We start from the raw sequence: 26,302 nt of genomic DNA on the forward strand, positions 1-26,302 counted from the left end.
CCTTATTAAAGCTTCAAAAAACCCAACAGAGGATTTTCCAAAGGCACAACTGGGACATAAGCCCTCCAAAAGTAGTTAGGACTAGTTAAACAGATTTTCTCCTGATCTAGTCCTCAGATTTGTCCCTCTGAAGACAAGTTGTTGGTGTTGTCATCTGCACCAACAGTCCCAACAGTTTAAAAACGGACGAACTGTAAATAAAAATGGCCCAGAGCTTGCCTAGACAAGGTATAGTCCAGTAGTTTCAGCATTCAAGCTTAGCTAAGCACAGAGGGTAGACAAATGGGAATAAACTCAGCCCAAAACACTGTGCCTGCCCAGTAGACTTTAGCAGTCCTTCTTACACAGTTAATGCTGACTTGGGCAAACTCTACCTCCTCCCAGATTTAGTTTAAAGGTTTTGAGACCTGTTTAGCCACTGGCCAAACAGTGCTGCTGGAACAGAAGAGAAGTTTCCATGTGCCGTTAGGAGACATTGCAGTGACATTGCCTCACCTGACTGAAGACTGAATTATAATTAAGATCACCTGGACTGGGTAGAATATTGCCTGGAGTGTAGGAAGAGTCTCCGTAAAATAGTGATCCCAGATTTCAGACAGGACATCAATGCGATCCTCACCTACGAAAACAGACATTGGGAGCAAGAGCTTTAGCGACAGGGATGCTAAAATCAAGTTGAATTTTCCCGCTACTCTCTAAGTCCCCAAATAAGAGATACAAACCCACCCTTCACATACACAGTTTCCACCCCAAACAGGACATCATTCAGCTGAGAAAGCGAGTCAACAGGGTACTTCACGACATGGTTTAGTGGGCATGGTTAATGGCTGGACTCGATGATCTTGAAGGTCTTTTCCAACCTAAATGATTCTATGATTCTAAGCTTCACCTTAACTGACAGAGACACAGGGCTGTGACCATAAATCGCTCTGTCACATACTGCAAAGAAGACAGCTCTGTGCAAAACACGGGACCAATTCCAACAAGAAGCCCCTCTTCAACCGGAGGCTTTTAACTCCGCGGCAAAGGATTGTGTAGCATCACAGCTCACAGTTCGCGTGCTCAACCAGCGCGGGAGCACGGCCGCACGTTAGCAGCGGAATCAGAAAACCAGCAGGTCACGGCCAACATCAACTGTTCTACAGCAACTGAGGCAGGGAGACCATTTAGAAGAGCTGAGCCCCCTCCGGCACCCCCCCACTCCCAAGCACAGACACAGCAGTCAGGACCCTGACAAGCCACAAAGCCGCTGCGCTCCTCTCAAGCGTGGTGCTTGCGAAGGTTTCCCAATGAAATCCGCTTGTGGCCACCCTTCACATGGCTCCGACACCAACAAACACCCCCAAACGTAAGCGGGTATTTAAAATGAAGGTGGACCAAGTTACGCAACTCGTGATTCCCATAACAGGAATACAACTGTGGTCAAAAGCCTATTATTAACAAAAAATGTTTTACTGAACATAATTGTTTGAATAGACATTTTAAATTATGCTCACAGGCTTGACTTACAGAGCTGTGCATTCCTCAGCATTTGGGCCCAAAACTTCTAAGTTTTTAGATTTTTCCCCATCCCAAAGGCCAAAGGTTCGCAATGTTTTTTCAAATTTTAGATCCATTCCCCGGAAATTTCAGGTGCAGATACAGATCCAGGTTTAATAACACAAGTTTCTGACAAAAGGATTTTTCAGAACACCTTCCACAGAGCCTCAGCTGGAGCTTGCAAGCAGTCAAGGCTCAAGGAGCAGTAATGGAAGATGCCTGCTCAAGACAGCTTTGAAGGCTCAGCCTCCAGGGGACTAGAGGCCCTACATGAGGAACTGGAACAGATGTAAAATTGCAACTCAAAGGAGCCTTATCACTGTCTACTGAAGTGCTTTCCCCGTCTGGAGACTTCCCCACGGGCTTTCACTGTGCTTGCCCGTGGGTTGTGCTGCTTAGGACACGGCCAGAGAGCAGAGAGCCAGCAGAACCAGATCCTGCAGACATTTCTTTTTGAGCAGAGAGTCCACCGACGACTGCCGGAGGGTTCAGAGGGAGGCTTCACCGTGTCGGGTACGGCAGTTTGCCGGCTTCCAAACTGGAACTGCAGGCAGACAAGCACCTACACCTACCCCCATAACAGCTACCCATTACCAGAAACTGCCAACTGTTAGTGAAAAAGACAACAGGAAACAGACTAATTGAATGTTTAAATTTTTCCCTCCTCTGCCTCCTTTCCCAGGACTGCAGTGCTTTGGTGTGTGGAGCCAGAATGAAATGTCATAGATCGCTTCTCCTTCTGAAGGGGGAGGGGGAATAGTTTGTTTCTTCAAGAAATCATAAAACCTATAGGCATTGAAAAAGATTGACAGACTGTATAAAGAAAAATCACATTAAAATAAGAGGCTGTGATTTGAAAAACAGACACAGCAGAACATTGCCATGCCCTCCAGCAAGAACATTATTCTGTCTCCGAGTACTGGGACAGTAGAAATTTTCCAGGAAGACAGAGCTAACCGAGAAGTATGTACAAGAAGTTCTTGTTGCTGTGACCACAAGACCTGCAACAACCCGACACATTATGAAAGAAAGGTGTCCGTGAGTCATCTCCTGCAGAGATGCCAGCCTGCACGGTCAACGTGGCTCCAGTGTCACTTCCAACTAGGGACAAAAAAACAAGGCATAGGAAGAGGGCTTTGCTGTCTGCCTGGGAAACTTCATCCTACCCAAAATACTTGAACAGCTGCAAACTACTCCCGGGCAGCTCTCAGCTTATTGAGCTAGAACTCAATTTTCATAATGCTAAACCAGGTATTGGCATAGTTTTATATGAATACAAAAACCAAAACCTATGATATGCTGCGCAGCATTCGTTCTGAAGAGCTGGCAGAGGCAGGGCAGGTACCCACCTTGGGGAAAAATGCATGAGTCTGCCTTTTTATCTCCTTTACCGGGCCAGTGCCAAAGCAGCACACACCAAGCAGGAGGCCGGCAACTACACAGCTCCTTCAGGGTCTGAGTCCTACAGCCTGCTGGCCAGGTGAAGTCACTTGGTGAAGAATGGTGTGGAGGAATCCAGCACCAACAATGACGTGAGATTGGAAGCGTCTATTGGCATTTAATGACCCAGATACAGCAGGCTGGTGATTAGCAAGGGATCTGCCCTACAGGCTACAAAACTGGGTCAAATCAAACAGCAGCCTAGTTTTGAATAAAAGACGTGCTCTAGACAGCTCACTCTGCTTGAGCAAACAGTTAATAAATGTGAGTAACTCCCCCCACACCCGACACTGAGAGTCACTGCTCCACGCTGGCCTTCGTCCACGGGCTCTGCGGTAGCAAGCATCTGTACCCCAGTGGTTTGAACAGAACTTCATGTGTGATCAAATTGTTTCCTGACGGATTTCATTCCCACCCAAGTGACTGTTTTTTCTTTAAATTTACACAAAGCCTGTTAGTTCAGCTCTCAAAAGCATGACACAGTAACCAAAATCGTGCTCATATTGAGCTGCAAATCACATTGAGAAATAAAAGGCAGAAGGCAGCTCTCAGCAGTTTTGCAACAGGATCCATGTCAAGCCCAGAACTGCTTTGAGCCCAGGTTCAACTGCCACAAGACTCACATTTCTGCTCTCGTGAAGAAGCCACGGCTGGTGGGAGTGTAGCAGCTACGTGGCTGTTCAAACAGCCCACCATCCCTCAAGCCTCACAAGGGCTGCAGCGCAATCTGGCTCCTGAGAGGTTGTGATGCCCTAAGGCAGTACCAGAAAGGGCTGTACGCTTTCCAGATATGCAAATCATCTTGTCTGACCAAACATCAAAGCAGAACTCCCTTCCAGAAAGGGTTTCTTACTATACTTGCCTTCACACAGCTTAACCTTCTCCTCTATAAACAGCAAGCCTTTCGCAAGGAGCTGGTTCTGCCAAGAAAGAAGAGAGAGAGACATGCATTTTTGCCTTTTCTGACATTTCAAATAAACATGGAAGAATAATTTTTTTCAGACGTTATCTACTTTACATGCAGTTATCTAAAGATTAGTCAAATTGTAGCACTTTCTCCCAGCACTGCCACCAGACCTGGTCTCACTGAGTGCTGCACATTCATTAACCCTGTCTTGTTCAGCCATACATGAGAACACAACAGACACCGCAGATAGTTAAAACACCTGCCAGAAGTGGGGAGGAAGGACATGTCCTGGGTCACAGGGAGGGAGGCAAGAAAATAAAATGGTTCTCAGCGTAAGAGTGCAGCCACATAAGCTATACCTCAGCCATACGATGGAGGTGATCAAAGGGCCAAACGCTACCAAAATGTCCCACTCTCTTCTTCCTTTGTACTAGCTCAGTGCTTGCCTGACTGCACAGTAAGCCAGTTCAGCTCCCTAATCCTTACTTCTCTATTCCTACCTATTATCTTTCTATAAGGCTATATTTCTTGTGCTATATTGAGCAGTTGGATCATCTCAGTATGCAGTCCCAAGCCGCAGAAGAAGCAGCAGGAGCTAGTCTTTCTAGATAAACTTAACTGTCACAGACCAGACAGATCAAGATATCAATGTGCCTTTCTGCAGTTTGGGACATCTAAATATCTGGTAAGCTTTCTGTTTCCATTTCCCCAAACATAAAAGTGGTGCAAAAAAACCAACTACGTTTTTGTTCTCCCAACAGCACTAGAGAATCCCGGAGAAAGAAGCTGCTATCACCACATAACACACTACTGCTGCATCCTAAGAGGTTCGGTCCTACCACAGAGATTGTATTGACAGAGAATAAAGCCTTCTGTCCTCCTGAAAGGATTTGGTATCAGGGTAGCGCACAATATTCAGAGACCTCTCTCTCCCTCACGTTCATCCTCCAGCTTGTTTTTTTAATGGCTAACCGGGTCAAAGCCGCACCTTTCAACCTTCCATCAGCTGAGGAGCAAGGCGCAGCTTTTTTCAGTCCCAATGGACGCTGCCGTCACATCACTGCCTGGACACCACCAGGGCCTCCCGATGAGCTGCCATACCACCCACCTGCCCTTGTGCTGCTGCTCTGGATGGTAGACCTGCCTCCTGCAACCATAAACCGGGCTGGCTCCTTCGTGGCACCCACAAGCAGGTTGTAAAAGCCACCCCAAAGAGAGCAGCACACCTCTGCATCCTCCCTACGACAAGGAGTGATACTCAGCTGGGGTGCTGTTGAAGGGAGTAAAAAGAAGGAAATGTTGCTCTGTGACATTCTCTGCTCATACTGGTACACTCGAGAGTCCTACCTGCTAGCATCAGACGTCACTGAAAAGGAAGAGCTCTTTGTTAAACAGTATCTAATCAAACAGGCTCCAGAAGTCTTCTCCAAGTAGGGTGAGGCTGAGGGACTGAAGAGACCATCACACATCCTATCAGTAAAGAAACATCTCTGGATGCGTTTTCCCAGTGGAGAATTTATATTCAGAAAGCTGTCAGGTAGGTTTCATGAAAAAAATGATGAAAAGTTTCATCTCAAGACAAGACTGTATGGACGTTGTCTTCCTTGTGGTGTGAAAAAAGCATGGTATTACACAGCAGAGAGGAAATAGGTACCTTTCCTTGACTGTTGTCCCATCTCATGGCTACTTCATCCACATTAAAACATTAACTCATGCTTTGCTACAATGGCTTACTTGTCTTAAATGAGTCAGATGTAAGTACTTTTGAGGCACTGCTTTAAAAAAAAAAAAAATCCTGCATCCCCTAACATGTATCCAGAGTTCAGTCACGACATAAGGAGGAATGCCCATCCAGTTCACCATAAGCTCTGTTAGTAGCAATAACGGTTAAATCTTGTATGGGGCATACAAGGGAAAAATAATTAATGGTCATGCTTGTAATTAAGGTAATTTGGTCCTGCTAGCAGGTGGCTTTTTTTTCAGAATTCAAACCCAAAAATATTTAGCATGCTCTTATTCCCAAAATAATGTAGAATTTAGTTTCCTTTTAAATTAGTTACACAACAAAACCAGAGCATTTTAGGAGCAACACTTGGGATGAAACTGTATTATTTGAACCGCCCATCCAAGTCAGAAGACTTTGACCTCTACTAGCTCTAGCAGAGTACAAAAGCAATTCTACCCATGCTATGAGTACAGTCAAGCTATAAACAAATTACAATACTATACTATTAAACAATCCTAGGAATTTCAGCCCAGGAATCAGAGCCGACTTGAACAGCCCTGTTTGTCAGAGGAACACGCTAAAATTGCTATGCTGCACACAGGTGACCACGTGGAGAACCCAAAGCACTTTTGCACGTGACCTTCCGAACCCGCTCGCAGTGTACAAACGACTCATTGAGCGCGGCTGAAAAGCCGTGGAAGCCAGCAGGCAGAATGCAGAGCTCTCTGGCAATACCGCAGATGCTTCTAGGCCTCGTGTAGCGGGCGGTTGTCCGTTCAGGAAGGTACGACTCCGTCTTCGCTGACCCCTTCCATGACACCAGTGCCCACCCGGGTCAGCAGGAGTGGAAGAACCTCCAGCAGCACACGCACCCCTGAGGGACCGGTGGCTCCCACCACCTCCGTGACCGGTTGGATCCCACCCCGCTTACAACAGGTTACTTTTTTTAGCCAAAAACCCATACGTTTATTCTGAAAAAAAGTCCACTTTCTGTGTTTTTTTGGATTCTGGCCTTCCCCCAGCCTTCCTGCGGAAACCTATTTTCCGATTTATTCATCATCGCCGACGTGACAAAGGGCTGTGAAAGGAAGCCACAGGGAGTAGAAGTAACTTGTCAATAAGAAATTTTTAATGGCTGGGGGGCTTTGTCTAGGGCTCGCTCCTCAGTTCAGGCGAGAGCTAGGGTTGAGAGAGAGAGCCGGAGCTCGCAGCAGAGCGCGGGAGGAACGGGGCTGCGAAAGGATGGGCGAGCTGCAAAGAGAACGTGCCTGGGAGACACCTGGGCAACGACAGCAGCAATTAGCAAGTTGGATAAATACGTTCACACGATGAAAAAAAACTCCAACGTTTCCAAACTAATGGAAGGTGACTATTTTGCAAAGCTTCTCTAGCAAAAATACAGGCTTTGGAGGGAAATGCGAAGTTGTTGGGATCTCCATTCAAATTTTACATTTGTTCAGCAGAAGTAAAGGACTACACACACTAGGCTCTGGCCAACAACAACAAAGACAGACCTTCCAGGAAAAAAAAAAAAACAAAGTGAAAAAGGAGGGAGGAAGAAATCTGGAATGGAAAAAATTGTGAGGGGAAAAATAAGTGAAACCCATTTATGCTGTAAATATTTTTCTGCCTGAACAATAAGATAACATTTGGAGTGATATTGCACTTTAATCCCTCCAAATGCTTTCAGTTCATTAGTTAAGTACTTAAATTCTTTCTTTTTCAACCTATAGCTCAAGGTAATTACCTCTCATATATTGCAGAGAAAATATACAGCTGGTTTTTAATGCTGTGTCATTTTAAACTACTATATAATAAAAAGTATATACGCATATATATATATATATGAGGGTGTCACGCCTATTTTCTTGTGTTTCTCTCAAGAAATATTAATTCCTTCTCTAGCTGCACTAGAACATTAGGTTTCAACTTACATAGGCTTCCTGAGCACTGTGAAAACAATCTTCCAGCTACTTTGCTTATAAGTTAGTACTATTGATGCTTTCTACTTTCAGAGATTTTTTTTTTGTACTTTACAGCTATGTCAGCAAACAAAATACACATTTGTACACCTTTATGGGCAGCACAGTTCTATCTATTAAAAATACATATATTAATCCTCACTCTGTAGTAAAGAATTTATAATGGTCTTATGAATGTATTATCAGTAATTCCACGTGCTAAATAGATTGCATCATCTCATTCCTAAGGTTTCCAAAAAAAAAAAAAAAGCTTAGCTCCCTGTAGTTACTGCAGATGTTTCAATTATCCTCTCAAATTTTTCCTTTTCCTGTGGAAGAGAGAGACTTTTTTTAAAAAAAAAACAACCACCACCACACTTCATTTCCCTTCTCCCCATCTTAAAAATATCTGGAAATTTTATTTATCTGTCTTTTCTGCTAAAGTCACAGGCTCAGAAATGGATTCAGTCTGAACATTACCCCTTCAGATCAAGCCAGACAGGTGAATTTTCATTAAAAAAACCCTACAGGGTTTGCTGACAAATCTAATAAATGCAGCCGCAGCGGAGGTCTGTATCAGACCTTGTCTAGATTACAAGTCTCATTTTACTGCTTTATCCCTGGTTGCCAGAGGCAACACAGAGGCACAGAGCTAAGAGGAAAAATAAATCTTTTCTTTGCAAGCAAGACCAGATAAAGACTCACACCAAGTGAGCTTGAAGGGCACATTTATTTGAAAAAGTTTAGCTGCCACCTTCCGTCTTTTTGCAATTACAGCTGAACTGGGCACTTGGGGAGGCAGTGATTCCCTTCCCAAACCAGCTTTCCCTGGATGCCCAGGGTGAAGCCCTCACCCTGCTGTTGGGACACCACCGGCTGCTCTACGCTCCCTGCGGGTGCTGCAGACCTGCCCCTGCTCTCGCTAGGGTGAAGCGTGCACCGCAGAGAAGTAAAGCCCCGGGTTAACCCCCCACGTGAACGTGCTGTCGAGAAATTTGGAGAGATGTTTTGCGGCAGAGAGAAGTGAGCTTGTGAAGTCTCGCAGGTTGAAACCCCCCCTACTTTTCTCAGAAAACCACAATAGCTGTTTCAGGTATACCACCAAGAAGTGCAGCTAACAGAAAAGCCTTTAAGTAAGTTTTCAAATGCCCTGAATTTTAGAAGACAGGATTCAAAGCTCCAGAAAAATCACTTTTCATTTTTTCCTCAGCAAAGACTCTCCCACAACATGCATGTGCTTGCTACTCTTGCAAAGTAAGCTGCACTGAAATCACTGGGAATAAAAAAAAAAAAAAAAAAAAGCTGAAGGTAGTCACACACTATGCTGTAAATGTAGACACTTTCCAGTTAATTCCTTCTTTTTCCCGGCACGGATATTTTCCCCTCCCCTGTTAGAGAAATTGAGGCGAGTTTCTCCACCTGTACCCAGAGGAGCAATTCCAGTTCCCCCAGTACAACGACTGAAGGTGGACGCTGTCCCAGGCGCAGCAGTTGGGTTCCTCTCCCAAACCAGCAGTGCCAGCAGTGACGGGCACCTTCTCCCTCCTTCCACCTTGTCAGGAGCTGGTCATCCCCAACAGGGACCATGGAGGCCCTTGCTGGGAGGGCACCCGCGATGATCCGGGCAAAATGGTACCCATCTGACTTTGCCAGGCAGAACCAACAGGAAGGATTTTGAGGTGATAGCCCTGCCACTAGCACAGCTTGCTGGGCTGTGGGTGGTACATTCAAGGTGAAGGGTGGCAAAAAGCAGCTAAGTAGTTTTGGCAGCAGCTCCACAGAAAGCATCAAGGAGGCTCAAGCCATCACAGGAGACTTCACATCTCACCTGAAAGCCTTATCTCTGCAGTCTAGCAAGGCACAAAGGAATTCTCCTGCTAATCAAAAATATTACTGTTTCCCAATAAGCCACTGCTCTTGCAGGTGGGAAGTTTACATGAGCATCCACTTAATGACAGCCAAATTCTGTTTTCCTTTCATGCCTCCAAGCCGAATATGGCCAGTATGCCTTTAAAAAGCCACATTAAAATTAACAAATTAATACTAGTTCAAACAAAAACATAAGCTTGGAACGGGAGTAAGCTGATTCAGAGCAAAATCAAAATAATTGACCCCATTTTGCTGGGTGAAAAAAACCCAGTTTTTCTTTGACACTTTACAGCATTTCTTAAATGCAGCCCCCTCTTCTAGCCAACTGAGGCTTTGTGTTCTAGTGTTAAACCACACTTTGACAGGCTCTGCAGGCGCATAGACACCGTTTCTTGGATAATCTGACGTTAATTTGAGAAAAGAAAGCATCACCCAAACCTACTCAACAAGTATTTTCTACAAAGCTATTGCCAGTTGCACACAAACACCTACCTACTTCTTGGCAGTGTTTTACAAAATGCAAATCTGTGTGAGCTGCAGCATCTCATACCTGGAGCATCCCCCATCCTTTTTTCCTTCTCTAGAAAGAGGGGAAATAGTGACAGAAGCATAGAGATCATTTCGATCCTACACAGAGAACAAACTGCAAGATAAATATGAAGTAGCATCCTAAAATGACTCTTCTAGAGACAGCTTTGTTCAAAACAGGTAAAAAAGAAAGCCCACTTAAAGACAGAAAGTGAGGCAGGGAGAGTAAGAAGGCGAGCAGACCAGGCAGACCGAGTAGGCAGCACTGATCTAGACCACGACGCGCCAGTGAGACAGCAGCGATGGGAAAATCCCGCCGCCGGCTCCCCCAGTTCTGCACTGGCGAGTCACCAGTCCAGGCGGGAGCCCCGCTCAGCCAGGGCACGGTCGCCGTCCCACGCCACGCTTTGAGCGTTAGCGGCCGGGCACCGTTTCAGGTGAATCACGCACGCCTGTAGAGCCGAGGACCCGAAAGCAGGCGTCCCTGCTGCCACTGCCACCCAGGACCAGGTCCTCCGCTTGGCCGGGTGACCTCGTCCGTGATAACGAAGCTGGGCGGTTGCCATGGAGTCTCTGGAGCTGGTCCATGAAAGCTCAGTCCTAGAAAGCACCAGATGAAGCAGAAATAATTAGCAGACCTGCATGAACAGGGGTTCCCAGCCAGCGAGGAGAGAAATACAATTATAGAGACCAGCTTGACCCAAAAGTGTATTGCAGACGTATGGCTGAGCTCTGCAAATCACACAAGTGTGAATTCTCTCCCCTTGTGCAGCGGCCGAGCTGCTGCAGGCAGGAGACGGCACTTGGCCAGAGAAGAGCTAGAGCTGCCTTTATCCAGCGATAACCGTCACTCCAAAAACCTGCACAACTCTTGCCTTGCCGCGAAACAGGTAGAAGTAGAAACCTGGCTCCAAGGAAAGAAATGTCACGTGCACCAGGTTTTTTTCTCTTTGATTAAGCAGGGGAGAGGGACACGCAGCATTTTCAGCTGTTAGCGTGGCTTTACAAAGCAGCCTTTCCGAGGAGAGGACGCGCTCACGAGGGATGCTGGATGGGCTGGAGTCCCAAAAAGAAATGCAGCAAAAGCTTTACGGTGCCACAGCAGAGGGAGGAGCGCGTTTCTCCCTACCATGGCCAGCTAACCTACAGCGAGAGGGACTCTGACCACAGCAAGGTTCACCAGTCCTACTCCTGACCGCTCCAAAGAGCGAGGACAAAAGCAGTTTCAGCTTGGATCTCGGCTTGCCTGGTCGCCGCTGCTGCTTACTTTCACAGCTCCCCGTTATCATCTCGCTATTTCGATTTTGCTCGACACCCCAGCGACACGGGCGCTCGCACTTTGCAGTTTCTATGGTTTTGCATACGAACAGCAAGCCGGGCCTGATTCTGAGTCAGGACTCGTTGCCTCCGGCAGCTCTTCGCTGCAGCAGGCTGGAAATTATGTAACAGCTTTGCTTCTGGTTTTAAAACATCAAAGTTCTCGTGGGGTTAAGTGAGGAAACGCAGTCCACTCGCCGTCCCTCAGGTACCAGCTCTGCCGGCGCGGGCAGAGGACGTCAGGCTGGAGAGGCATCAACGCTGGGCGTCCGAATTTCTGCACGTGCCGCCCGTGGGCGCTGGGAGATGTTACAGTGCTTGGGAAGGGATCGGGTCTCTCCACCTCCGGAGGAGACAATTTGGAGTTAATATGCATAAACAGGGCAGTTCTGCTAAAGTGGTTAGCTGTGAAATAGCTAGCATTTCCATTTTCCCCTGTGAGTTTCGAGATTAACAAGCCTCCAGAGAGTGAAAAGAAACAGTTCATCCTTTCCAAAGGTTTTGTTTCAGGCTGTTTGCAGAATCAGGAAGATAATGCCTCAATTTATCAACACTCACTAATTTTATATTTCAAAAATTTTCTCCACAACTACAAGGGTCAGACAGCATGAAAATTAAGGGAGCTTATCTGAAAAATCTTACAGCTGCCCTAGAGAAGTCCCAATCACCAATACACCCCGTTCCTCCAAATCCCAGCCTCTTACTTTCCATGATCATAGGATTCCTCCCTGTTACAGTTCAGCTGACCACCAGAGAACCATGGTGCCCTGCTGGGTTACCGAGCAGAGGGGTGGGCACAAAGTGTCCCTTTTCAGCAGCAGGAAACCATCAGATCTGTTCGTGGGCAAAGTCGGTACTGGAAAACCCGGAGCAGGAAGCATTGCTTTCAGGCAGATCTGCAGTAAATATTACAAGTCCCAACTTTCTGGCATTTACACTCAGACTCTGATCCAAGGAGATGGCTTGTATATATAAAAGGCTTGCTAAAACAGAAGATTTATAAACACAAATCACTTCAGAATGAAACATCTGAGTTTCCACCGAAACCCTTACAGGAATTAACATTTCTCTTTCAAATACAAAACAGACTCAGTAACTCATCTGGTATGATGATGGTTCGGTAGCAGAGAAAGACTGCCTAAACCCCATCCATTTCCTATACATTCCTTTAGCAACTTCAGGATCTAAACACTAGTAATTTGCATGACTGTTGGTGAAAAGGACTTGTGAGTAATCAAGTCAAGATCACAAAGGTAGATTTGTCTCACTATAAAAGCTCTGCCCCATTTTAGTCTTAAATATTCAGTGGTTAGAAAAATTGTGCACGTGTGCATGTATAAAATATACGTTGTGTAAGAGCCAGAACTCTTAAAACCATGGAAAACGTGATTTTAAAAATTATCTTAGTGGCTCCTATTACAAGTGCTGTGGCATAAGAAATGGAAAATGCTTAAGTCAATTTATCACATCTAAATATTACAGGATCCAGTTAGTTGCTCTAATTCCTGCTAGGATATTTGAAACTGCCTGGGTACACATGAAAGCAGATACTTCAAGGGCCATTTCAACCTAAGAGAACAGTAAACTTGGTTCTCGGGATAGCTGTTCAGTGGGCTTTAACAGATGGAGGAGGCAGTCGCTGCCAAAAGGTGCACTTCCACTCCACTCCCCATCCTGGTGACCCGCTCCCATCACCTCCCCCATGTCAGAGGTCATGAGCACAACAAGTCAAAGGAAGTAGCTGAAAACTTCCCCCCCACCCCCCCAAGATTATTTTTCAGCCAAATCAGCAGCCTGATTCAACTCTGCTCATTTTGGTGGCAGCAGTATTGCTGTCAATCAGCTAGCATCAGCAGTGAAACTGAACCCACAAACAAATGAAATAATGTCGTCAGCCCTTCTTTGGCACATAAATAGTCTTGCCCCACTCCACTGCCCAAGGATTTTTGGGTAAAGACATTCAGGAGGGAGTAGTAACTTTTATCGCTGCCACGCGCTGTCAGTCTAGAATCAGAAATAAGTCTGCATCTTACCTCACAGCAGGGAAAAGAGCTCACTTCCTACAATAGCCTTTGTCTCACAGTTTGTCTCATGGCTTGCCAGCGCCAAGAGTTTTACTTCAGGCTAAGTCTGACAGATGCCAAGTTACTCCTTTTAACGTTGAGCAAAAAAAAAAATCCCAGAAATTAAATTTGAGTCCCTGTGGCTTTAGTCGGAGAACAGCTGCAGGTGAACTCATATGTATAGGCTGAGGTATTTGCACAAGTGTGAACAGACAGACTGACAGAAAAACAAACTCAGAAGTAAGCACCGCACGCTCTCAAGGCAAAGGCCACCACTCTCTGGGCAGTAGCATAGTGCTGAGTACCTACGTTGCCATTGCAGCCTGTGGCTGACACAGTACAGCCCTGTCATTGGGGTGAAAGAGCACAGTTCTTGCTCCTGCTTTTGCAGAAAACAGTGCTGGTGATCAGATCCTTCTCCCAGGACAAGACCAGATGCCCTCAGCTTGCTAACAGGGATGCAACATAGATCTCCAGCCTCCAGCAGCAAGTGGACTGTAGCCTAAGCAGTCTCTTCAGTCGTCAGCAACATTACTAAGAGATCTAAGGAGTCTCAGCTAAGGCCGCTAGCCCTGGCACAACTGTGACAGGCTTGAGGTTTACAGTCTGGAGGAAGAGAGCAACCCATCCAAACCCCAGCGCTGGGAGCCATCCGGTCCCCAGCAGTCGTCAGCTCCTCTTGCGCAGCGACACGATGCAGCTGTGTCTCGCTCAGCGCTGGAACCCACCCAGGCCTCTTTCAGCACACTCTGACTTTTCAGAACAAGATAACAGTCATACGTCAGCACCTTGCGTCCCTCGGTCCATGCTCAGCTCCACACTCCATTCAGGCTTACGGGTGCATGAAGTTGCCTCTGCACATTTCCTACTTATTGCAGCCTCGCACACCGTGCCTAACATGGTAGGACATGGGTACCTGATCAAGACCTTTCAAATTTCAATTGGCCACTTTCATTTGCCTGGTTTTAAATTAGCAGGAGCAGTAGCAGATTTCCACTTAAGCCAGGCACTTTGCACTGCAGGCTGACAGCCTTTCCACCAGGCTGCCACCAGACCCCACTGGGGGTCTAGGAACCATCCTGCCATTCAGCGCCAGCAGCCGCCTCTTTCCAGTAAACGACTTGTGCAGATAGAGTCTAAAGAAGTGAAACAGAACTACCCCTGGGGCAGGAGTTTGCTTCTCACTTGGTAGCACAGCATGGGGAATTTTTTTTTAAGTCATGTAATCTAATACTGATAGGAAACAACACTGGTCTTTTTCTTCCCCTTTCTAAGCTGTTAGCACAGTACACAGCAGCGTCAGCCGCTTCAGAAAGTACTGAAATGGTTTTGGTTTTTTTCCTCTCTCTCTCTCTTACTCAAAGGGAAGAAAACCCTCTTGTTTTCAGCAGCCTCCTCCTTTTTTTAATCAACACTACACTGGAACAACTTACAACACTGAAAACCATCAGCGCTCTCTCAAAATCATCCAGCACACTTTCATGTGGTTACATTGGAACCTCCGTCTATCTGGACAGTATCAGTAAAAGGCAATAACAGTTATTCACGTTTGTGATTGATCAGGTCTTCCCTCATCCTTCATCTTTCGCTTCTTCACAGGTTGCGTTTGTATTTGTGGGACTAAAAGGCAAACAGTACCCAGGTTGATTTCCTGCTGATAGGGACTTCCTTCCCTGCCCCCTCCACCCCCCCAAAACAGACAGCCATTATCTTTTCTCTTCCCCTTTGCTGGCCCCTGTTGCAGAAAACCTACTCCTGAATTCTCTGTACTAGAGAAAAAGGGTGAAAAAAACTACGAAAAGGTAACCCATCTTATTTAAAAAGTTCAAGTGATGAATTCCTTCTTGACCTTGGCAGGCTACTAGCAGCCTTTCTTAAGCGCAAAGGAAGATTATCCTTAATTTAGCACATACACCCATACATATGATTACTCCCAAGGCTATACGGCCCACATTAAAAACGTCCATACCTCCATCATCTTCTGTAGCAAAACAAAAACGAAACTAGTAGGCTACATGCATGTAAAAAGGGGTCCTAATTTTTTCATAGGCTAAAAAGCTGAAGAGAGCAAACCTCAAAAGAAAGCAAGCAAATCATGTAATACCTGGAAGTAATCTGTGATGAAGGATCCAAGTTCACTCTTCAGCAGCCGTCTGTAGACAGAAGGAATGCAGCCATGAAGTAACAGCCATTGCTGGTCATTTCTTACAGGTATAGCCGCACTTTACTACCAGTCATACCAAAGCTACGTGACTATATGTGACTGTGTCGTTTTGGCCACAGTTAGATTTCTTTTACATTTAGATGTATATTCTACAAATGCCCACAAAAGCTATTCTCAAATTACGAAGGAATGAAAGTTTCCCTGAAGTCTTCTATTTATAAGCCATAAACTTAGAACAAGCAAAAAAAAAAAAAAATTACCCCCCTGAATGCACAGAAAGTTGGGGAGACAATTTGAAGTTATTTAGTTTGAAATTAATCATTTTTTCTGCTTTTTGTTTAAACCAAGATGCCTTTCATTTCACTGAAAATAGCATATCTCCCTAATGGTGTACTTCCTTTCCTCTTGGAAGTAGAAGGTGGGAGGATAAGGTGAGGAGCAATGAAGTAAACACACAAGCAGAAGCTGCAGCTTTTCCACGACTACCGCATTTAAAAACAAACAAACAAACAAACTTATTTTTCAAGAAAGAAATTCTAGAAATTTAACAAGAGGTGTTTTAAATACATGCCAGCAGAAGCCACTCTAAACAAGTATTTCTGATAAAAACTCTTGGATTTTAAATTGGGCTGTGATATAAGTTTTAAATTCTAATACATATTTCCATTTCAAAACTTGAATATAAAAATCAGGATTGTTTTACATCAGAAGCAGCATTAAAAAAAACAACTCAAAGTTCAGAGCATTTGCACTTTCAGCTTTCAGTGACTCAGAGCATAAATTCTGTAGCAGTAAATTCTGCCTAAAATTTAAAAGGCTCTCAACACTTTCCACTGCAAAACATTGCATTTTTTTTTCTGTTCTAAGAGATTTGCTGTTCACCAACGTGAAGTATAATCAAGAGTGCTCGAAAACGGCATTTGAATCAGGGACCATCCAGTTCTCAGGCTGGGTTCTTACTAACAAAACTACACCACTTTTTTCCTAATTTTTGCTGAAAGTCAGTTTTGACAGCAACCTTCCTTCCTAACCATTTTGTAACACTTCTACATTTATTCGCATGCCCAAATGCCTTTACTCTTTCTCTCTCAGAGCGGTTATATTCACCCTGCCCATCTCAAAGCACATTTCTATTTCTATGAGATGGATAAACCAGATAAGTCTTTGGGGGCCTGTTTTCCAGAAGCTCTCCCATCAGCTTCAGCAGAATCCAAGGGGCTCTCCACCAGTTGATTGACAAGCCCATGGCAGGACTTCACTTCGCGCAGGTAGACCAGCAACCAGAGGCTTGCACCCTAGAGAGAACCCAAGGGACGGGGTCTCCTCCTAATTGCAGCCAGGTCACCTCCTGCTTCTGAAATCCCATCTCCCAACGGCATTTCTCACATTTCCTCTTGCTGTGACAACTGACTTGCACAGCAGTACAAAAAAAAAAAAAAAAAAAAAAAAAAAAAAAAAAAAAAGCATCCAGTGAGATGATATCAAATCACAGCAAGATAAAAACTTGGTGGCAGCAATCCAGAGCAAAATGTTACCACCTGCTCATCTCCTGGTCCTGTCATTACTATCCCTACTTGAAAACTCTCCTGCGTTTCGCACTGTGAAATAACTAAGCGCTGTGCAGAATCTGCGAGTCTCTTAAAGCAGTGCATTTGCTAACTTCCACCGTGGAGCTGAATGGAGAACTACAAACAAGGAAAACGCACCAGCTCAACCTAATGGCACGCAATAGTTGGCCATCTGACAGGCCTGGCTTTTTGCCCAGAGTCAAGCTAGAGATTCACCTCGCGCACACAGAGCTAACGTGTCGGGAGCTGCAGCGAGAGCCGGAGGTGCGAGGCTGCAGGCGTGCATACAGACATACACGCAGATGCACGCGCTTTGCCCCTTAGACGGGCATTAATGAGCTACTTGAATGTTAGTGGCCTATTTAGAGAATGACATTTGGAGATGTAACCAATGCTCAGGGCACCTGCAGGAACATTAATCACGTATTTCAAGGTGAGCGCTTCCAAGTGCTGCCTGGGAGCGCCTGTCCGTGGAAGAGGACGTCTCCCCTCCCACCACCAGCACTGCTTACAAGGCACACACGATTCACAAAGACTTTCCTGCTCTTCACCTGGCTGTCAACACCCTAGATCCACTTCAGGAACCACCACGAAGAGAGCACAGTCCAGCCACTACCAAGCCCAGGCAAAACAGCTATTCTGCCCAGCGCACTGCCTTTTCGCAAGGGTGGGAAGGAGCACCGGCTTGCACTGGAATACTCGTCCCATGGAGAATTAAGACTGCTCCAAGGAGTTAAACTTAACTTGAGGACTTCTGACCTGAGCACACTAAAATACTGTTAAAGCATGAGACACTGCCCTCACTCAGCTCTCAAAAGGAATTATATTCAACTTTCACCTTTGGGACCAGACCAAGTAGGAGAGAGTCTTGTGCCCTGCAAGCAGCATTTATTTTGAAAGTAGAGAAAGGGGTAGTTTAGACTGCTGCGTAGTACATGCTTAGCCCAAATTGCCATCTGAATTTTGGCGCTCAGGAAAAATGCAATAGGGATGGGGGGGGAGTTGTATAAAAGGAGAAGTGGAGACCTATACGACAGCATTTATGATGAATGAGTATGGATGTAGTGGGAAAGAGAGAGGGAGGAGGAACTACATCCATGAGCTCTGACAATACTCCTCTTAGCAACGCTTGGCACCAAGGCAAGAATAAATTGTTCTTTATCTACTCTACAGTCCTATCGCTAACCAAACTTTCCAAATAATCAGAATGAAACCACAGATAATCATGAAACCTGCTTAAAAAAAAAAAAAATGATACTTTTAATCATCACTAGCATCAGTGTTAGAAAACGTTTGTTAGGCTTTTAGTTTTTTTATCTTCAGGGTTCGTATTTTCAGGTCTTGCTCTGCAAATATCATGTGAAGATTAAGCTTTTAAATGAAATGCTGCGTTTTGCTTTCATTTTAAACACTCCATGGTTCTGAGAAGCTTGGGTTTAGAAAAGAGACATTATTACCATCACAAATGCCCTGATAAAAATGTGTAAAAAACAGCCAGAAGAGGCAAACTCCCTAGGAGGGGACAAAATCCTTATAATCCAAGTCAATACACATCCTTTCCTTGTCAAAGCTACATATCCACAAAAGTCAGAGAAATACTACCCAAGTGCTCCATGCCATTCACTCCACCCAACAGCAAAAAAGAAGCAAGTTAGTCCGAAACCCCAAAGGTGTGCTTAAGTTTGCTTCAATCCCTGCTCCTCCCACCAATATCCTCTAACTGCAGTTCTGTAGGGGAACAAAACCAAGCAAACACCAAACAAGCAGCAACAAAAATCCCTTTTGATGCATTTCAGCAACCTACCTGATATTTTCATTGAGGGTGTAAAGTTCATTGTTCTGCAAGCCTCCCCCTTTGAACACGTTTATCACTGCTGTTTGAACACTGCCAAAAAAAGAAACGAGACAGTACAACATCCATAAATAAAAGCCACCAGTATGATTTAACACAGAGCGCAATGTGAGCTAGTCCCCAAAACCTGACTGGTTATAATGGGGTGGAGAGGTTAATCGCACTTAAATTCTTCCATTTTTTCTCCCCTGGAAATCATCACTTATTTACCTACATCTCCCATGGGAGACAGGTAAGTGAGGGAAAATTGTGACAGGGACACTGTTCACAAAGAACACATTCACACCAGATACATCTTTAACACGACTGTTCTGGGGATCTCTGCTGTGTGCTGCAGGCTAGTTGCTATGAGCAGACATAGATTTTTGGCAATATCTGCCAAACACATCACATTGCATTCTGCAGGGATGCTAGCAGGACCATGGCTGTGCTGCAAGATGTTCTGCAGCCAGCATCATGGCAGTCAGACCCAACTTTAAGACCTCTTAATGCTTGTAAGATGCTCTTGGAGGATCTTCTAAACTCATACTTCTCTCACCAGCACGGAGGAAGTCATCAAGTGACTGCATACAAGATGGTTTAGCAGGTCTAAAGACTTGCCATGGCTAACAACAGGAGGAGTCTTTCACTTAACGGGCATTCCCTTTCGTGGGCCAGTTATGGCATTTGCACGCTTCATGGACCACAGTTCACTATCCTGGCACAAGACTGCCATGTTTTTGCCAGGCTACTTTCATGCGCCATTAGTAAGCTGAGCTAGGTCAGCAAGAGAAAGGGGTCTGCAGAGCACGGAGCTGGTGCAAGGTGGCAGAAAGGAATGTGGGAATACCCGCTTTTGGTAGCAGCAGACCGTTAGATCGGGTCAGGACATCTCACTCTTCATCCTACACATTGTTTTTCCAGTTGCCATTGCTGCATGACACACACTGTAGGCAGGATTGGGCTGTCAATAGGAAATACTGGTAGCAGCCACAAGCTTAGCAGTTGTCAGAGGAACCTGACTGTGGTAAGAGCTTCATAATATGCAAATAAATGCCTGCTGTGCATTAAGAAACTGGCCTTTGTTACAGTACTAGAAATATGTTTTCCTAAATGGTATTTAAAAGATGCAGCTGTTAACAAAGAGCAATTCTGCTTTACTTCAAGACAGTACCTCTGAACAACGTTGGCCAAAAACCAGGCTGAACACTACGAGGTCTAATTTTTTCACCTCCATGGAGGCTTTGAATGCTGGCAAAGCTCGGGCACGCTAAAAATTCATGCGTGCTTACGAAGGGATGAGCTTAGCCGTAAATGGTCTGAAGCACAAAGATGGGACAGACGTGGGGCTGCTGCTGGGTGAGGGCTCAGCCAGGGTCGGTCCTGCTCACCTGTTCCAGGCAGAGTTGGAGCTGAGCTGCAGAGCCTGCCGGGCTGCCTGGAACCGCGGGAGGTCACTGAGGACCGGGGAGCTCATGAAGCGAGGTCGGGGCCTTCTGAACGAACCCATCTTGAGGAACTGGAGACCGAAGGATGGAGCTACGGTGAAGCCTCCGGTCATAGGGTCAGGTGGAGTGGAGCAGGGCCGTCAGAAAGTCTCTTCTCTCGAAGGTCCAAGCGTCAGACTCAGTGGTGTCAACAAGTCTTCAAACCTGAGGAGTCAGCCTGCAGCAAAAGCAAAGGGTCAGCCTTGGACTAGCAGTTCGCCGCAGCGTCAGGTTGTGACACGGACACGCATTGCAAGATGATGAAGGAACTGAAGCAGTCCTGCAAAGCAAAAAGAAAGGAAAAGAGCGAGACAGAGAAGGGAGGGGAGAAAATATCCTAGTCCGTTAACAGCAAATTTGTGCAAATCTGCTGGAGTTCTTCAACAGCAGCCCCCTTTCCCATCTTGTCCCTTAAATAATGACCCAACACAGCCAGCCAGAAACACAGGCATGGTCTCTCTTTCCATTTCAATTAGCAGAGATGCAACAGAGGTGCCTAAACTCTTCTGCCAGAGGCACTTTACAAATATCTTTAAATACAGTTAGCCATTCAGCGTGTATAAAGTAGTAGAAACTGAAGAAAGAAAAAAGAAAACTATTTCACCAGAAAGGAGCAAAAGATGAACAATGGAGAAAAGATAAACAGACAAATGCAGTGCTTTTTTTTTTTTTTTTTGAGAAGTGTTGTGCAAGGGAATAAACCCACTCGTTATCAGTCCATTACAAAAAGGATACAATAGGGAGCTTCTGCAAAAAAGGTCTGACAACCAGATATTTTAAGAGTAAGCAGGATTTTTGTTTGTTTTGTTTTCTACAGAATGAGAAGTAATTGCTAGGCCAAATACAAAATGCCAGTATTTTCCACTCTGATCATCATCTCCATATAGATGAATATGTAGCCCCAAGTAAACCACAGAAATAGAAGAAGTTAGTGTGGATAAAAACCACAAAAAAAAACTTTGGCAAAGCTTCTGTACTTCGAAATCTTCCCACTTCAGACGAATACAAGCAGTAGATGTAGTTGGCAGTTTGAGTTTGGAGAATGGAGATGTGAGAGAAAGGAGGGGGGAAAAAACCAAAAACAAACAAAAAAGTTGCGTAACCGAACCGCAAGCAAAAGATGTAAAGCAAAATCTTCTCTTTCCCACTACATCTTCAGCATGAGGTGAAAAGAGAGATGATCGGCCAAAGAAATGTCGTGTATCTGCAGAGCCCTTCTAATTTGACTATTCCTCGGCTTCAGGAAACTCTTTCCACTCCCCAAACCATAACTAACTTTTTATATGCAAGAGAACAGCTTTCTTCCCACCTGGCCAGCCCCATTTCACGCTGAGCTCACTCTGCTACCCCGACTCCGCATGGCCTTGTCAGATTCTGATCAACCACCATGAAGCTCTCGCAAGCCCTTGCTGTGCCACGGACTCTGCGCGCCCCGCTGCCAAGGAAGTTAGAGGAGAAAACACCTCATTTTTTAGGCACTGAAACAGGCGGTACTATCATTCTTGGTGCTATTCAAGAAATAAATACGCTTGTTATTCCCCTACAAGCTAAATACAGTTTGCACAGATCTTTGTGGAACTGGAACATGGCTACAAGTGCAACTTTTTTCTGTCTTTAGACAACTCCTGGCTGTCTTTAAAGATGACAAAGGCCAGAGAGTCTTTCACGACATGAGCTTAGCCTTGACTGTGCTGCCCTTTCAAGCAAGAAATCTGTTGAACCTGTACCTGCTCGGTTACAATTTAAATTTAAAAAAAAAAAAAAAAAGTCATAACTTTTAGAAATTAAGAATAAAATTAAACTAATACAACCAAATCAGCAGGGTCTTCTGTGTGCATTTTGAAATAACAGTCCATTTGACATTGCCCACACATTTTCAATCTACCAGCAATTTCTCTATTGGCAACTGTAACCACATCAGAAATCATCAGAGGAAAAAAGCTACAGCACCTTGGGGAGTCGAGGGCAGGCTTTTCTCACAACATACCAAAAGGTGTCTGGGAGACAAAGTGTAAGTATAACAGATGTTTCTGTTGCAGAACAAGTGCTTGTGCCAAAGTTTGTCGTCTCCAAGTTCCAAAGCTGACAGCATGAGGAGCTGAGTGACAGCTCACTTCTCCCAGCAGTGCAGTAAAATGTCTAGCTTAACAATTTTTACACAGGGAAAACAGCATATATTTTTGAGAGCTATAAAATGTAATACAAGTGTTACTTTAGATCAGTTGTAGGCATTTAACAGAACTAGAAAGCAGTGGTTAAGATGCTTGTGCTAGCCCACGAGCCTCCTCCTATCACTAGTCCAGGTACCATAAGTGCATACAGGTATCTCTCTCTCCAGCAATGAAATAATTTTATAAAGCTGCATTTATATTAATTCAAGTCAGATTAAGTTGCAAGGGGAAAGCTTAAATGCAGAAATGTAAATCAGGAGAACAACCTCTGTGCCTTAATATCCATATATTTCAAGTTCATGTAGGAAATTCTTTGGCTATTCTGTGCAAGCGGTAAAACACCACAATCAGGAATGTCTCTCCTGAGCTTGGGCTATGGATTTACAAGACTGATTCCACAGCAGCAGAACCATGGCATAACACAGGGTCCCACAGGCAAATTTCCTGAACACTTACCAAGGGAATGTGCTTGTTTCTGCTTACAGAAACATACACATTGTTTTCCTTAATCTCTGTTAAATTCACCCAGACAGATAATAACAAGCCCTTGTCTGCAAAGAGCAGAGAAGACACCCCTCTTGCCCCTTCCTGCCCCAAGCCCAGTCTGCAATCCCATGTTACTATCAAGTCAACCTTACTTCAGGTTCTCATCAGGAATTTAAGACAAGATCTTCAGCTTTAGGACCAGATTCAGAGGCTTATGTTCATTTCTTCAGGATTCAAAGATACAAATCTCTCCTATCTTATCTAAAACGATAGCTGTTAAATGGCAGGCGCAGCAAACTGTTACTCTGAAGGCAGGCTAGCCACCAAATGGTATCCAAACATAACTGACTCTCATGTTATCAGAACTGAAAGTGCCAAAATTTGTGAGAAGGACCATCCTCTCTCCATGCACACAGCCTATCTAAACTATTTTCAGAGTTTCATAAAGCTTGAAGTACCAGAGCATTTACTAGAAAACAGACTTTTGGCACAAGTAGTTTGCAGATCCTGTACACCTGAAGGTACAACAAAGCACCCAAACCCAACCAAACACTTCCATCAGACTGGATTTTCCTCTCACAGCAACTAGTTTCCACTGATAGTTTTCCCCAAAGCAAGTCAGCCTTGTAAATACTGCCTCATTTTTGCAGGGAATTTGCATCAGCTGTTTGTTGGCAATGTCCATGGTGTGCACTCTGCAGTGTGCAATTTTTTGGCTTTTTACTGAGAGAAACTACCCTTGTGACAAGAAAGACATTAACATAGTTATAGGTTAGTAAGAAGCCCTCATGGTATTCAGGCTATTTTAGCTATTGGGAATGAACAGTATTTAGCAAAATGCTGAGTACAGCAAGGAACAACTTCCCTCTTCAGTTTGCTGTGAAAACTCTTCTAGAATTACACAGAAATATTCAGAAACAGGCATTGTCCTTCCAGAGGCCTTCAGTCCAAACTCCCTCACATCTACAGTCTCCCCTTCCTAAGATTAAAGTGTTTTAGAAGGCTACAAAATAAAACCTACGTCTAATAATCACAGTCCTATTGATATATCAACACAGAACTAGAAAAAGCTTTACAGAGGAGCAATTATTATTTTTCCCCTTTTATACAGAGTGAAGGCAGACACCAGGGTGCAGCATGTTCTAGCCACGAAGCAACACTCTCACCGTTGATTATAAAAGGCACAAAGACCTGGAGACTAAAGTGCAGCAAGTGCATAAGAGAGACAGCCACACCAAGATAATCTCTCACTGCCACATGCTTTAGCTGCTGGGGCAATGCTTTATATGGCATCGGGGCATTTCAAACTGCTGATATCCTAAAACATTCCCCACTCTCCTCATCTCGCTTAATGACCCTGCGCATCTTTTTTGGCAAGAAGCTTGTCGTAAGTAAGTCAGAGAGATAGGTATTGCTCTTCCTTCCCTTCCAGCTCTCCTACCCCCTGGCCTTTTTTCTCCTCTTATCCCTGATTATCATCTCAAAAGCCAGTTATCAAAACCCTCTAGATTTCTAACAAGGGAGATGTGTCATCTGTGTAAAACCCAGGTCTCCGAGTGAGCAAACTCTTCAGAGCTGGAAGTCAATGGTCTCCATGGGGGGAGCGAAGCAGGATGATGAGTCAATCCGACAACAATGTAATTTCATCCACTTGTAATTCATCACATCTGAGTAAACATTTTGAGGATTAATCTGAATCTTTAAAGAGAACAATAAAGCATGGCGACAAATCCTTTTCCAACACACAGATACAGGCATTTATAAAAACATTACAGTCATCAACCTAGGAATTTTCTATTATTTGTTTTCTGTTAGCCATGAAAACCAACAGAGAAATCACTATAAAATCATTTCATGAAAAGACTTTTCCCTCCCAACAGAGCATAATATGTCTGACTGTCTGGAGGAAAAGCAAGATCAGGCAATATACCTAGAGAGATCTCTCTCTCTCTCTCTACTAAAGAAAGAATAACCCAAAGAAAAAGTTGGCAGCAATTCCTCCAGATTATGAGTCTTCATAATAATCTTGGGCCAAACAAACAAAAAGCCCGTGGTAACTGAGATTTAACAAAAGAACAGACCTTTTTACATTCCTCTGATGCCTTCTCTGCAAGACTCAGAGCAACAGCCACTAATGGAAGTGATGGGGCAGCAAAACTAAAACTGGTTTTGCTTCTTAGAGGAAAACTTGCACCAACACTACTTCACACCAAATTCACACCAAAAAGCCACAAGTCAAAAAGTAACTTCAAGCCAGATGGCAAGGGGGGGGAAGGGAGAATGGAGGAATCCCAGAATCCTCAATTCATCCAAACAAGCATTTCCCAGGCCTCCCGAAACAGAGCAACAGAGAATGAGGGGTTATCCAGATATAAGTGATGTTTTGCCATTTAAACTTTTTTTAGTGGTAAAAACCCAGGCCCTTCATGAAGAAATATATCCACTTGCCCATTTTCCTCTCCTTTATACGCTTTGTGCAATCGTGACATTGATGACCTATGACCATAAAATACACAAATTGGATACTGCAACATGGACCAGAATTTTTTTTAATGATTCTGGGTGTGGAAGAAGCATAATCTTAAGAAAAATCCCCCACTGTACTAGGCCTACAGTCTCATAATAAGCAGTTTCATCCTACCTCAGACACAAAAACTATGCAGAGAACCATCTAGATTCTCTTTCCAGCCCAGTAAATCTTTAACAAAGTGTGTGGTTGGCAAAATCCTTGAGTCAAATTCAACTGACAAGATCTGAAGACACTATTTCTGACAAAACACCCTCATTTATTTGCTACAGAGCCGTACTGAGAAGTGGGAAAGCAGCCCACAACCTGTAACTTCAAGTCTTTTAGGTCATCACAATGCACATGCATGAATTTAGTTTATATTCTAAGAAAACACAGACAGCATTTGCCACTGTTAATTTTACAGTACATTCAGTTCCTTTTATAGCCCCCAATTGCTCAGTTTCTTAAAAATAAACAAGGCCACCTTTTCAGAAGGAGAGAAGATGATCAAATTGAGATTTATTCAATAACTAACAAAGTCCCCTTCTGGTTAACATTGATCAGAAGCTGTGTCTTAGATGTATGTCAGAAGTTACTGAAACTGAGAGTGTCAAAAATTTTGGAGGCGCTCTGGGGTCCAATCTCGAGGCATGCTCCTTCCTATACCTCATCCTTTCATGCCTTCATGCCCTTGGAAATCTGACTTGTGAAAAGTTTAGTGCTTAAGCCACAGCCC

General features: G+C 44.5%; 1 protein-coding gene across 5 annotated transcripts in view; it reads right to left on the reverse strand.

The window, feature by feature from the left end:
- The window catches only part of PRR5L (proline rich 5 like), a 51,889-nt gene that overhangs the window by 19,408 nt on the left and 6,179 nt on the right, over window positions 1-26,302 (reverse strand). For all 5 annotated transcript variants that reach the window (XM_069784695.1, XM_069784690.1, XM_069784693.1 and 2 more), the window contains exons 2-6: window positions 20,305-20,578; window positions 18,887-18,967; window positions 15,455-15,503; window positions 3,842-3,899; window positions 528-619 (exon numbers count right to left, since the gene is read on the reverse strand). In XM_069784695.1, coding sequence (XP_069640796.1) covers window positions 528-619; window positions 3,842-3,899; window positions 15,455-15,503; window positions 18,887-18,967; window positions 20,305-20,474 — 450 coding nt within the window. In that variant the 5' untranslated portion in view covers window positions 20,475-20,578. The remainder of the gene's footprint in view (window positions 1-527; window positions 620-3,841; window positions 3,900-15,454; window positions 15,504-18,886; window positions 18,968-20,304; window positions 20,579-26,302) is intronic.

The sequence above is a fragment of the Haliaeetus albicilla genome, chromosome 5, assembly GCF_947461875.1.
Source record: "Haliaeetus albicilla chromosome 5, bHalAlb1.1, whole genome shotgun sequence".
NCBI lineage: Eukaryota > Metazoa > Chordata > Aves > Accipitriformes > Accipitridae > Haliaeetus > Haliaeetus albicilla.